Below are 14076 nucleotides of genomic sequence, written 5' to 3' on the forward strand. Positions count from 1 at the left end.
AAGTGAGCTGGAGTAAAAATTTCTACTACTTCCGTCTGCTTTTGTCTTCTGTCAGTTCTGGGGTTTCAAGGGAATAGACAAAACTATTATTGAGTGATGTGAGTAGTTTTGAGAGATGTATGACAGTGATTTTTCTAATAAAAAAGTAAACATTTTTTCCCAGAAACATTATGGTAACTGCTCTAATGAAGAGCAGTTATTATAATATTGTTTTAGAAGCCCGCCCCCTAAATTTATGTTCTGTTCAGAGCAGTATTGGAGGAATGCCAGAAGTAGAACTGGTATTATAACAAGTATTTCTTTCAATTTTGGATCAGATCGCTCCTCTGCTACACATATTTTCTAGCCTCTGTTATACAACAACGAAGGAAAAACTGCAAATGCAAATGACTTGTACTTGCCTTAAAACGTAAGCTGCATTTATGAGTCTTTTTGGGTATAGTTTGCTCAATGAGCAATGCAAGGTCTTAACTTTCCGTATGTGAAGTTACCCAGCTCAAATGACCAGATTTTGCATTGGGGAAAAATATGCTACCGGTAACGCTGGGAAAGTAAATTCCTTGGGCAGCAGCAGTGCAAATGCAGTCGTGCAAAGGCGCGGCTGCACAGCCCCCGAAGTCGAACGGGTGGGTGCAAACGCCAGCGGCAGCCGGCCGTGGCGGCGGCGCAGCGAGCGAGCCCGCAGGCAGGCAGCGGGGCCGGGGCCAGAGCAGCGCGGCCGCTGCGCTGACCGGCACCCGGGGGCTGCACAAGGGGCACAGCCGCCAGGCTGCAGCGCCGCGGGGGGCGGCCCCGTAGCCTGGGGGCACGCAGCGGGGTGGCTGTGAGGAGCCCGTCTTCACCCCCGGGCTGAAGGGCTGCCCGGCGGGCCAGCGGCCGCGGAAAGCGCTGCAGCAGCGGTTTGGGCCGGTCGGACCGCGGCGGGCCGGCCCGGTGAGGCTCCGCCCCGGTGAGGCTCCGCCCTGCGCCTGCCGCCGCGCCAGGCCCCTCCCGCCCCGCCCCTCTCACTCGCGGGCAACGCGCGCCCCCTGGCGGCGCCCGTTCCTCTCCCGCCGGAAGCGTCGGGCGGTGCGTGCCAGACGCGGTCCGGGCGGCTCCCGCGCCCCAGGCGGCGCGGAGTTCCCCCCTCCCCTCCGCCGCTGTCCTCTTTCCCTCCGCGCACGTCCCGGCCCCCCCCCCCGCCGCCTTCTCCGCTCCCGCCCGCCGGCGGCACGGTGCCCTCCCGCCTCCGCCCCGCCGTGGGGAGCCGCCCTAGCCTGGCCGCCCCGCGGGCACCCGGCCTCCGCGGGGGCGGCGGGCGCAGAAGTAAAAGCAGGCCCCGGCACGGGCGCGGGGCTGGAGCCGGAGCCGCCGCCGCCAGAGGAAGGTGAGCGGGCGCTGCCGAGTGGGCTGGGGGGGTCCCCGGGCCGGGCCGGGCCGGGCCTGGCCCCGGCCCCCGCTGCCACCCCGTAGGCCGCGGGCGGGAGGCGGCTTGCCTGGATCGGCAGTGGCCGGGCTCGGCAGCGGCCTGGGGCCTGGCTCTAACCGCTGTCGGGCGGGGGCTGCGGCCGCAGCGCGGTGCGGTGCAGCTCAGCTGAGCGGCCGGGCCGGGCCCGGGCCTGTGCCCTCCTCGGCCAAACTCGCCCGCCGCCCCCGGCTGCTGCGGAAGGAGCTGCTGTCCTGCGGCTGTAGCTGCTGTCCTGCGGCTGTAGCAGCACGGAGCTGGGCTGGGCCTGGCTTCCAAGCAAGGGCAAACCACCCTCTGACTTCAGGGTCTCTCCAGTCCAGAAGCCATTAGCAGGGTTATCAGAGTCCTCAAGATTTTTGTGTTTGTGGTGGCCTTGCTAATACGACCAACGTGATGGAAAGCAGCGTATTTCTGTTGGCGAGGGCATGTCATAACTCTTGCTTTCCAGTATCTTCCTCATTTGGAGCTACTGGAATGTTCTCCAGAGGTTCCACTTACACCTTTCATATACGTGCTGAAATCATACTTTCCATATTTGTGTCTCTTTCCATAATTGCTGCTTCTAGCATGACAGTAGGTCCTCGGTTAGTCCAGTGCCTGCTAACTGCAGCTGAAGACCACTGTTGTGGTCTAGTTAAGGGCTTTTCGGGGTCACGCACTAGAAGTCAGTGAAAGGAATTGTGTGTTAGCCTTGTTTCCACTTCACCACCAGCATAAAACCTTAAGCTTAAGCGTAAGTCTAATGAGAAATTGCATCTTTTTCATCTGGTGAAAATGTATGTAAGCTGCTCTATTAGGAACTTAGAACTTAAATTAAAAATGCCTAATTTGGTCACAACAGGAAATGTGCTAGTGATGTTGATTAAAATAAGAAGCTCTTTAAGGGTAATGCTCATGTTATAGAGGGATTCGGCCTGTAAATTGTTTAAGGGTGAGACTTAGCAGTACTGCACCCCATTGTGGTTTTTAGATTTGCATGGTGATAGATGTTGGAAGACCTCTGACAAGGAGGGCAGGACAGTCTCTCTTTGCTTGGGTGAGGTCCTAATCAGAGTCACATTGTTGGTGTTTCTAGATGACAGTGTGCTTTATCTTGTGATTGTAACAGCTCTGAGCAGTTGAGTAGACAGCTGTAAAGTCGGAACAGACCAAAATGACGTTATCTGTTGGTAGCATATATGAGCTATGTTGGACCTTTATTCACTGTGGAGCATCCTGTGCTTTTTTTTTTGACCATGGAGACAGAATCTGTCTTCCCTTCCTCATTGCCTTTGGTAGGGTGTTCAGTGTGGCAGTAACATAAATCACACTTGGGTTTGTATACAGAGTATTTTTGTGGATGTACCATGGGTGATCAGAAGAAATGCTGGACTTGTTACACAGAGAGCAAAGTTACAGGAGGTAAAGGCCTGGAGAAGGCCTTTATCTGGTGGACGGTAAGTCTAGTATGAGTGAGAATGACTGGCTACATTTTGGGCTATGTTAGCAAGGCCAAAGCCATTAGATAGAGGAAATATTTATTACCTGCTTTTCAGCACTTTTGAGACAAGTCCAGTTTAGAGCCGTACAGTACAAGAAAGATGCTGACAAACTGGAAGGGGTGCAGAGAAGGACCACCAGCATTGTTAGGTGGCTGGAGCACATGGTGTCTGTGGAGAAGCTGAGGGAGCTCTGCATGTTTAACCCAGAGAGGGCTTAAAAGGGGATCTTACCACTGCTTTTAATGAGTGGTTATAGAGAGGGGGGGCTTAGATTCTTCTCAGCAAAGGCACAGAAGGCAACAGGCACAAATTGCTGTAAGGGGCATACTACCTAGAGTAACGGAGAAACATTTTCACCGTGAGGGTGGTCAAGCACTGGATTAGGGGCCCAGAGAAGCAGTGGGATCTCCATCGACGGAGATGTTACAAACTGGACTGGACATGGCCCTGAGCAACCTGAGCTAACTCCCTAGTTAGCAAGAGGTTGGACAAGTGCTGTACAATGAGTCTTTCCGATATAAATAATCCTATAATTCTCTTCAAGGTGAGGAAACAATGTCATTCAGAGTAGAGTTGACTGTCCCTAAGACAAGGCAGTGCTTAGATGTCTCCTGCGTGCTTGACAGCAAAGAATTTGTCAGATTTTAATTTCTGTTACAGGTTGGTGCATAGATCTGCAAGTGAACTTATAAAACTGTCATGATTGCGTTTGAGGTATTGCATTTAGCACTACAGGCAAAAGGACAAGTAATGTTTTGCAAGGCTGAACGTGTGTGGACAGGATTTAAATGTACTTGAGGAGGATTTTGTGTTTGGAGAAAGCCATAAACAATTAAAAATATAATAGGTGGGAGAGTATAACTTCTAAGTAATCTTTAAAGCTATATAATCACTTCTTCAGTTTTGAAAAATGTTTCTGTGCCATAACCCATACTCCCATGTTGTTCTTTAGCTTACTAGCTAAAGTGGAACCTAGTGGAACTAGTGGTGGAACCACTGGAGAAGCCCAGGCATAGCAGTCTGATAAATGTTGTAGTGTTGGATGCTGCTCCTGAATCCTGCTTGGGCTCACAAGTTGTGTTTCTTGTAATTGCTGTGGGTGTTTGCTGCCTGACGGGTTCTGGAGTTTGGCTCTGGCAACTGGAATGAAAAGGAGCTTTCTCTTGCTCTCCCACACATGCACTCTCTCCTGTCCTTTCCCCCTAATTCACACTGCAAAACACGTGTGCATGGAATCAGTGAAGTGCATGTCACTAAGTGCTTATATATCACTGAAGGTAAACGAGCTGCTTGTCACATTGTCTTCAGGAACATGCTGGGGAGCAAAATGTTGTAAACCTGAGCTAGTGGAACAGGCATGGATCGTGGGAGCAAAGTCCTTGTCACCAGATCAGCTTTCTTCTTGTTAAGAGATGTCACATTGAGCAATGTGGGTAGAGGCAGATTTCAAAACAGAAGGAAAAGGAACATCCGTTTGCTCTATCAGAATGGGAGAAAAAATTGAGACCAGAAAATGTGAGATGAGTTCTGCTCTAGTACATGTTTTAACATATCATAGCGAATGTGGAGTAAGACTGATTTTCATAGTTTTTATCACTGTGGTTCTGACAGTATTAATTATCTCCTGAATTTCAGTCACTTTTAACAGTAAAGGACTGATAGACACATGTCCATCTAGGCATAGAAACTCTGCAGTCATACATGCTGAAAGTCACATTTTATTAAAAAAGCCAAAACATAACACCAAGCTTATATTTTTTCAGAAATTGTTGTTCTTAATCCATTTCTCTGTAACAAGCCTACGTTATAGTTGCAACATGTTTTTCTTCTTGGTCTTGACTATCAGTTACCTGAAGTCTTGACCAAAACTTTATTCTAGACTGGGTAACATTTTTGCCTTAAGGCATTATTAATGTTGTTCTAGAACTGTAGAAGATAGCCAAGCATCCAGGTTGTCCCATGGTTATAAGATAAAGTGAATAGCAAGTTTTCCCCTTGTGGCGATTTAACCCCAGCTGGCGACTAAGCGCCACACAGCTGCTCACTCTCTCCCCCCACAGTGGGCTGGGGAGAGGATCGGAAGGGTGAAAGTGAGAAGGCTTGTGCATTGAGATAAGGACAGTTTAACAGGTAAAGCAAAAGCCATGCATGCAAGCAAAGCAAAACAAGGAATTCATTCGCTGCTTCCCATCGGCAGGCAGGTGTTCAGGATCTCCTGGAAAGCGGGCCTCCAGCATACATAATGGTTCCTTGGGAAGACAAACGCCATTAATGCTGAACATCGCCCTGATCCTTCTTCATCTCCCAGCTTATATACACTCAGCATGACGTTATATGGTATGGAATATCCCTTTGGCCAGTTGGGGCCAGCTGTCCTGGCTGTGTCCCCTCCCAATTTCTTGTGCCCTTCCAGCCCTCTTGCTGGCAGGGCCTGAGAAACTGAAAAGTCCTTGACTTGTTGTTGCTGGGTAATGTTTACACTTAGAAACATCAGTGTGTTGTCAAGACTCTTCTCACACCAAATCCAAAACACAGCACTGCACCAGCTACTAAGAAGAAAATTAACTCTATCCCAAGTGAAACCATGATGCCCTTAAATCATATAAAGCTAATAAACAAATGTTGCTCCAGAATTATAGAAAGCCTGGAATATCATCCCAGAGAGGTCTAGCCCTGAAACTTCTTAGGAGCTGGTGCTGGAGAAGAGAGATTCTTATACATAGGCACACTACAGCCAGAGCAGTTAAATCTTTTAGAGGACTTCTGTGATCTTTTTCCCTTGTCCTTCCTGCTGCCTCTGTGTTGTGCTCTGGGACTTGGTGCTTCACTGTCTGTAAAATTTCCAGGTACAGTTAAAGGTCTCTGCAGGAGTGAGACTTGCTTATTTGATGTCATCTTCTTCTAGAGTCATTGTATGCTTGTGGTTAGTGGAAGTGTTCAGCAGGTTTTTTTATAACACTGGATCTGAGATCGTGCTGTTCCCTGTTGTAGAAGTGCTTGGGAGAAGGTTCTGAGTGTACTGCTTACTGTGTAGAACAGTAAATAAGACTAATCACTACAGCTTTCTGAAAATTGAAAATGCAGTATAAATTGGTATTGGTAACAGTAGAAATGTTCTAGATATGCTTAAGCTGAACAGTTTTAAGTGAGAGAAAAATCTTAGCCTGAGATTAAGCAGTTGCACTATCTTTCTCAATCAAAATTGTCAGCATTTCCACTACACAAAAGAAAGGGACTGGAAAAATCCAAGTGAAAGTTTTGCTGCATGAGCCATTACATGTCCAATAGGTGCTGCTTGGATATGGGGTAAATGGTGTATGAATAAAATGCATGGGAGAGGTTGCATGATTAAACAGGATAGACAGGTCTATCTTTTTTGAGGATTTATTCATACTTTTTTTTTTTTTTAATTAAACAGGAGATGATAGGTGGAAATGAATCCTGTACTGCAGGACCTATACCTGTGTCCTACTTAACCTGCCTGACTCACATTCTGAGAGAATGGACTGGTGTGGAGCATATTGAAGATTATCTGAGTTATGCAGTCTACCTTTTATGGGTGCTTTTTCCACTCGCAGTAGTTTTTCTGCTTCCAGGAGTTCTTGTCATCCTCTTCTATGCTTCCATTCTCCTTCTTCATATTTATAAAAGAAAGAATGAACTAAAGGAAGCTTATTCCAATGATTTTTGGGATGGTGCAAGACAAATGTTAGCTACCCTATGGGATGGACATGGAAGAATATGGCATGGTAAGTGAGATCTGATTTTTCGTTAAAAACTGTTGAAGCTCTTACTCCTAGTTTACCTTTCAGGATTCTCAATATATATATTGTTGTTGTTGCATGAAATCTAAAATTCAGGCCATTTTTTTCTGTTTTTATCAATGACTGCCAGTGATGCTTGGGAGAAAAAAAAGCCATTCAGACTTCTTTGGTTGTCAGATATTTTGTCTTACACATTATTTCTTTGCTGCTACCAAATGAGATCTTTCATCCAGTTGAATATATATGCAATTTTTAAAAATTGTTTACTTTTTTTTTCTATTTTACTTTTTATAACTACTCCTGGATTTCGTCATGCCAGGAGGACCCGAAATGTTTGCTATGTTAAAAATTAGATCAATTAACTGCATTATTTCAGAGTCAATACATAAACATTGGAAGTCAAATGCCAGCTCCCTGAGAGCTAGTATGTCAGAACGTTAGCATAATTTAATTGCACTTAACCAGTCTTTTACGTATAATGCCAAATGATGCCTTAAAGGAGCACTTGGTGTCAGTTCACTCACTAGTTGTCTACTTCAAATTGACTTTAGAGCCTAAAGCTGTTACGGAACCATACTTTATTTTCTTTCTATGTGTTTTTGAAAACTACTTTCTCTGCTAGAATGTCAAAACGAAGGGCTCTGTTCCTTGTCCTTCTACTATTATTTCTTTTATAAAGACAGACTTAATAAATGATTTGGCTTTTCTTTCTAAGGAAATCCTAAGCCTCTTTCAGAACCATTCAGTCTAGATGCATTTAAAGGAAAAAGAGATGTTTAAGAGCAATTTACATAAAGAACAAATCCTTCTTGAAAATCATCTCTATTTGTTCTCTAGTGAAAGGGAAGCGAGTTTTCAAGGCATTGATAACCAGATGGTGCAGCGACTGTATCAGATAGGCTTTGTAAGACTAAGATGTAACTTTCAAATCTAGGAAAGTATACTAGATCAAAATCAACAGCTACATCAAAGAGCTTAAAATGCTCACTTCACAATAAAAAGCTATTTACTTTTTTTCATAAGAAAATGATTTTTTTAAGATCTTGGCTCTTTTCATCTGTAGTAACTTTTTCTTTTTGTAAGATCTAACTTTTTATTTGTGCAGAAAAGATTCTTATCCTGCCCCTTGTTGACAGTTGTGACTTTTCTGCCCTGCCAGCTGCTCTCATCTTCTCTATAAACTTCTCTTGCTAAAGAATGAAATGTTTTGCAATTATTTTTTCCCCACTTGATTATCAATATGTCATAGGAAGAAATCTTCATCTTGAAATCACAGCACTGGAAAAAAACCCACAAACCCCCAAATCAGTGCCACAACAAAAAACCCCTAAACCAAAACCCCAAACTGGTGTGTGATGCCTGTAACTTTACATGTATTATGCAAATGTTAGATGTAGGCATCATTCTGGTTATGACTGGCTGGTGTGGAGCACAGTAGTCAGTTGGTATCATACAGATGATAGGCTTGCAATATGTTGTGACTCTACAGGTATGGGTAATAAAATAGAGTGAGAAGAACCAAGAGTACCTTCAGAATTAAAAATTAATGGAATGGGAATTGCAGACCTGATTAACTTTGGAAGAAGTGAAAGGGTTTGAGGTTTTTTGTTTATTTAAAAAACCCCAAACAACATAAACAAGATACTGTAACAATACTGCTCAATATTAACTGAATATGTTCTATACTGACACATTTTGATATTTTTTAACTGAATATATTCTGCACTGTTAACTTAATTAGAAATATAAGTTCAGTAAGAAACTTGTGTGTGTCTATGTATCTTGCAATTAAGCTTACAAAGCCCCAAATACTTTTAGTAATTAGTGATGGAAAAAGTATAGCAAGTATAACTCAGAGAAATAACAAAAATAAGCTTCATACCCTGAAGTAAAAGGAGATCTGTAAATGGATGCTGTCACGTCAAATCTAAAAGTTACTGGTGGCAATGAACTTTGAAAGGTAAATAATAGCTCGAAATAGATTTTTTTTCATGACTCCTATCCAATTCTTAATTGTGATTTCTCTTGAAAGATTGATTCAGAGGACTCTACAGCCTTGAAGAGAGTGAACTGAAAAAATAGGGAAGAAGTATATAGTTCAAGACAGTCAGACCGGGTGCTTTGTTTTCAGGGTTTTTTTGTTGTTTTTTCTTTAAATGTGGCTCTTCTGCTTTAAATGAAACTTGCCCTGTGAAAGCCACTTAGTAAATGCTGCAAGTCACCTCTTGACTTTTTAGCTGTCACTTTGCTCTTACCACTTCTCAATAGCTATCAGTTTGTTCACCAATTTGCTGTGAGTTAGTTTCTTTGGGATAGAATTGTATTAAACTTTGACATCTGTTATGCCTTTAACTCCTAACAGGTTATGAGCTTCATGGTGCTGAAAATATTCCTGAAGGACCAGGGCTTATTGTGTTTTATCATGGAGCTACTCCTGCTGACTATGTCTATTTCACGGCTAGACTTCTTATAGAAAGGAAGAGATACTGCCATGTAGTAGCGGATCACTTCGTCTTTAGATTACCAGGTAACATACTTCATTATAAACAATCAGTTTGAGAACTCTTAATTATTTTTTTGAAATGGTGTAATTAATAAAAATTTTGCCATAGGAACACAGCTGTCAGAACACCATGAAGTTCAGCAAAAGCAAATGTGAAGTTGTGCATCTGGGATGGAGCAATCCCATACGACAGTACCCTGGGTAGAAGGTGGCTTTGCAGGAAAGGACTTTGGCGTTCTAATGGGCAACAAGTTGAGCGTGAGTCAGCATCGTGCCCTTGCAGCAAAGATGATGAACTGCATGCTGAGCTTTTTTTAGCATGAGTGTAGACAGCAGGTTGAGTGAAGAGATTTTTTTTTTTTTTTTTTCCCCCCACGGCTTGGCACCTGTGCAAGCACATCTTGCAATATGGTGTCTGGTTTGGGACTTTACAGTACAAGACAGACATTGACACATTAGAGTGTTCAGTGGATGATGGGGAGCTGGAGCATGCGATGTATGAGGAGAGGCTGAGAGAACTGGATTTGTTTGGTCTGTACCAGGTAGGGGTGGGGGAAGATATTACTGCTGTCTTCAGCAACCTAATGGGAGGGTGCAGAGAAGAGGGAGTCGGACTTCTCACAGGTGCACAGCAGTAGAATGAGAAGTGACAGAGACAAGTTTCAACACAGGAAATCTTGATTAGATGTGTGGAAAAGTATTTTACCACGAGGGTGATCAGACACTTGAACACATTGCTTAGACAAGTTGGGGAATCTCCATCCCTGGAGACTTTCAAAACTCCAGTGGGTGAGGCCCTGAACAGCCTGATCTATTTAGACCTGCTTTCAGTGGGAGGCTGGACTACATTACCTTCAGAGGTCCCTTCCAACCATATAAATCTCTGGTTCTGTGAATGAATTAAGGGTATTCAGGGAAGATGAGCTCAAAGAGCCCAGATAATGTTCTGGGTTGTGTTTTGAAATCTGCACAATAACCTGTGATGGGCAACCCAAATAGATGCTGCTTCTCTTGTGAATCAAACCAGGAAGACTGCCAAAATTTCATCCTAGTACTAAGACTGCCTGATCTTGATTAAATCTTCAGCTTAAATTGGATGCCTTTTCAGGAGATGTTTTAGTTAACCAAAAGTTATTTTGCTCAATGGAGGAGAAATGGTGGGTGTGGAGGGGTGGGCTTCGGGAGTCTGTGGGCTGTTAGACACACTTGGATTAAATGATTTAATGATCCTTCTGTTTTTATGATTATTGAATCTACTATGAATAGCTGTGAGGAATGGCTTGACCTATGAATCTGAATCTCAGGTCCATGCCAGTATGCAATTGCCAGTACATGATCTGATTGCATCCTCTGCATGGGGCACTGCTGTCCTGAATTAACTGCATTTAACTGGTGTGTGCTTGTAAAATGTTGCTGTGCCTCTTAAGAGATGTGTGAGCCTCAAGGAGTCAAACGTGCCTCTCCTTACTGCTTAGTGTTGAAAGATACAGCTTGATAACTTATGGAAGGGAATCTAACCTAACAGGAGACATACAGATATCTGAAGATTGCTATTGAACGTAGCCTAATGCATCTTTCTTTCATGTCGATGCAAAAGGAAATTATTTCATTGTCTCCGTTTGTACTATATTTATACTATGTATGCTTCTGTTGCTTGCATTTTGGAGCAGAAGGATATGAGATATGGTCCTGTGGCTTCTTTTTTCCCCCTTTTTCTTTTAGAAACTGGAGGTTAATGATAGGGGAAAAAAAAAACATTTCAGTTGTTTCTGGTTCTTCTAGATCCTTAGCTGTGTAATGCTCAGGAATACTTCGATTTCTCAACGGTTAAGAGAAAATAGTTTCCTAAAGAGTGCAGTGAGGACTGTGCTTTTGCTTGTGTTCTTCTCCATCACCCTTTCCTATAGCATAGGCCATGTTTGCCTCCTAGAGTCATCCCTCTTCAAAAGGCTGCCTGCTGTTTTAGGGGTCTAAGACAATCCCTCTCCTATAAAGTCCCAGAGCAAAGGAGCTGTGGCTTCTTGCCTGTTAAATATACAAGGTGTTGCAAAGTGTCTTGTGGACTAGATGTTCTGCAGATAATACATGCATGGTTACCTACAGTTGTGGAAGGTTGGATTCAACGGTCAAAATGATTCTTCTCTCTCTGTAGTCGTTATGATCAGTCATAGAAAAATGGTGACATCCTTACCATCTTGCTACCAGGTAGCTGACAGCACCTATGTTGTTACAGTCGCTGGGGCTAAGCTAGAGAAATGTATATAGTGCACTTTGAGATAAGTGTTAAATGCATTACTGGGCACTCTCCAAAGGGTTTTCAAACATTGGTGTGGACACAATGTTGTAGACAATAGGAGCAGAGTATGCTGGGGCAAGTCCAGGTTGAACTGTGGAATAAAATTAAGTTTAGACTTCTTGGTATTTGGACAGATTGGCATCCCTTCATGCTCTGGAAGGCTGAAAAACTGTATTTAGATAACTTTGAGAGTTGTTTTGTTGTTTCAAAGTGGAAAAATAAATTCTTGGTCACTTTCATGCAACAGCCAGGTATGACCCCAGTGTTTCTTCTGACTCCTCAGTGACCTTTGCCTTGGGTTCAGAATACCCTCTCTGCCCCTTCAGGGCCACTCCACTCTGCTGCTCTAATGGAGCCACGTTTTTCCTCTTTGCTACTGGAGCAGAGGTATTGCTAGTAACATATGATCTGCTGGCTGGGCTATAAGGTACAGCTAAGGATATAAGGCTTATGCTAAAAGCCAAGGGGGAAATAAACCTGAGAAATTTTGTGAAGACTTGAAACCCCCCCACACCACTATTTTGTATTACAATTTTTTGCCTGTATTCTGTCTATATTCTGTTCTTTTTTTTCCGACCTATGCAGTGGATGGACTCATGGTGTTGCTCTATCAGCCTCCCCCCGTTCCCAGTGTGTCCAATGCAGAAAGGAAAACCATCTTCACAGCTTCTGCTTCATTGGAGTCTCTTTTCCTGCTCGGGTCAACCCTTCTTAGGACTGTTTTGTCTCTTTCCTGAACTCACTGACAGAAGGGGACTTGGAGACAGGCAGCTTCCTACTACGTACATTCCAGAGAACTTTAGTTTGGGAATGTAAAATGTAAAAACCAGCTATTGAAGATCCCACATACAAAGCACCTGAGAGAAATTAAATTACTTTAGGAAAACACTATTTCTTTGCAAATGCTAGTAGATGAAAACTGCTAGTGTCATCAGCAGTCTGCGAGGCAGGCACAGCAGAATATGAGACAGGTGCAATACAGCTTGTGTTCGGTTGTTATGCTTTCAGACAGATCCCAGTTGTGTATAGATATAAATCAGGAGTAATTATATTCACACAAACTACAAAGACTGGTTAGAGATCAGAGTTTAGTTAAGTATAAACTAATGCTATGCTGCCCCATGGTCTCCTTCCCAAGCCCTTACTTTATGCAGGCTGTAAGAGAAGACAGATCTCTGTCTTAACTGTATTGGACTTCTGTCTGTGTGTGTGTATGTAACAAATATGTGATCGTAGTAACAGCTATTCATTTGTTAACCTGAGGTTAAGAAATGAAAATCTGTTACTGAGGGGCAAACTCAACTAGATCTGTTCTGTGTCCTTGTCTGTGGCTGATAAGGTTGTTGGGAAACTTCAAGAAAGAGAAGTATCTTTCCCATACTGTTTAGTCATTTAAAGTTCCCCTTTTTGGTATGCAGTACTCATAAATACTGTATTTAAAATTTATTGAACCAAGCAGACATGATTGATTTCCTGCAAACAGAGGTTTATGCTAGTTGTGTTCTTTCACATTACGCTAGTTGTCTAAATTGATTAGGTATGCACCCATTTGATGCTTGTAAGCAAACTTTTGATGTTCTGCCGTTTCTTGAAGAGCAGTGTCAGTATGACATTTCAAATTTAAGATGATATAAGGAGTTTATATAACTTTACAGTTAAAAGCTTCAGTAAATGAAAAATCTTAACCTAAGATGAATATACCCAATCCAGGCTTGCCAGATACCTTTGTGTGTGAAAGGCCATCAGGGTACTTACAGACTGAACCAGGGAGTCAGTTCCTGCAGTGATGTGTAACACAGAATGCTGCATTTTCTTTGTCATTCTCCTTGTGCACAGACTACTTTTTGTTTGCCGAAGTTAACAAAACAAAAACCCACAACAATTTACTGGTATTTTCTCTTGTTGCACTTTATTAGGACTGTGCTACATTTGAAAAGTAGAGCTTGGGCAAGGAGCCAGTGCCCTGCAGCCAACTTAACAACTCCTTTGAAGGGGCATGTGAAAGATGGCATAGTGCTTGCCAGCTTTTTCCAATTTCGTTCTGATTGTGAGATAGCACCTGACTTTACTGTGATAAAAAGCCACTGAAACCCCTAAATCTTCAACTTTTTAGACCAAAATTTATACGTAGGACTTAATGCTTCAGTCCCTCTACAATCATCTTTGATTTTGGGTTACAGGTTATTATATAAAATAAATTTTAGCTGTTGTGTTCTGTATTGGAAATCTGTACTCAATGGTAGTATGAATTAACATTTTCTGAATTAATATTTTCTTACCCTACAGGTTTTAAAATATTACTTGATGTACATGGAGTTATGCATGGACCAAAAGAAGAATGTGTCAGTGCTCTGAAGAAGGGCTATCTGATAGCTATTGCCCCAGGTGGAGTTCGGGAAGCACTCTTTAGTGATGAAATGTATACTATAATCTGGGGTAATCGGAAGGGCTTTGCTCAAGTGGCCATTGATGCAAAAGTGGTAAGTATGACAGATCACAGAAGAGAAGCAAGGAATGCTGACTTACTAGTACTTTCTTCTAGGGAAAGCTGTTTGGATTATCATATATTTGGTGTGACATTGCTG

The 14076-nt window shown here is 43.2% G+C and overlaps 1 protein-coding gene across 5 annotated transcripts in view; it reads left to right on the plus strand.

The window, feature by feature from the left end:
- The first annotated feature begins 1065 nt into the window (after window positions 1–1065).
- Window positions 1066–14076, plus strand: part of LOC130146035 (transmembrane protein 68) — a 28616-nt gene continuing 15605 nt past the window's right edge. For 2 of the 5 annotated variants that reach the window (XM_056331663.1, XM_056331661.1), the window contains exons 1-4: window positions 1072–1366; window positions 6347–6677; window positions 9055–9219; window positions 13778–13971. In XM_056331663.1, coding sequence (XP_056187638.1) covers window positions 6350–6677; window positions 9055–9219; window positions 13778–13971 — 687 coding nt within the window. In that variant the 5' untranslated portion in view covers window positions 1072–1366; window positions 6347–6349. Of the gene's footprint in view, window positions 1367–1673; window positions 6678–9054; window positions 9220–13777; window positions 13972–14076 lie in introns of those variants that run through there. The other 3 variants (XM_056331666.1, XM_056331664.1, XM_056331662.1) reach the window with 3 other exon arrangements.

Source organism: Falco biarmicus, chromosome 3 (genome assembly GCF_023638135.1).
Source record: "Falco biarmicus isolate bFalBia1 chromosome 3, bFalBia1.pri, whole genome shotgun sequence".
In the NCBI taxonomy this organism is placed as follows: Eukaryota; Metazoa; Chordata; class Aves; order Falconiformes; family Falconidae; genus Falco; species Falco biarmicus.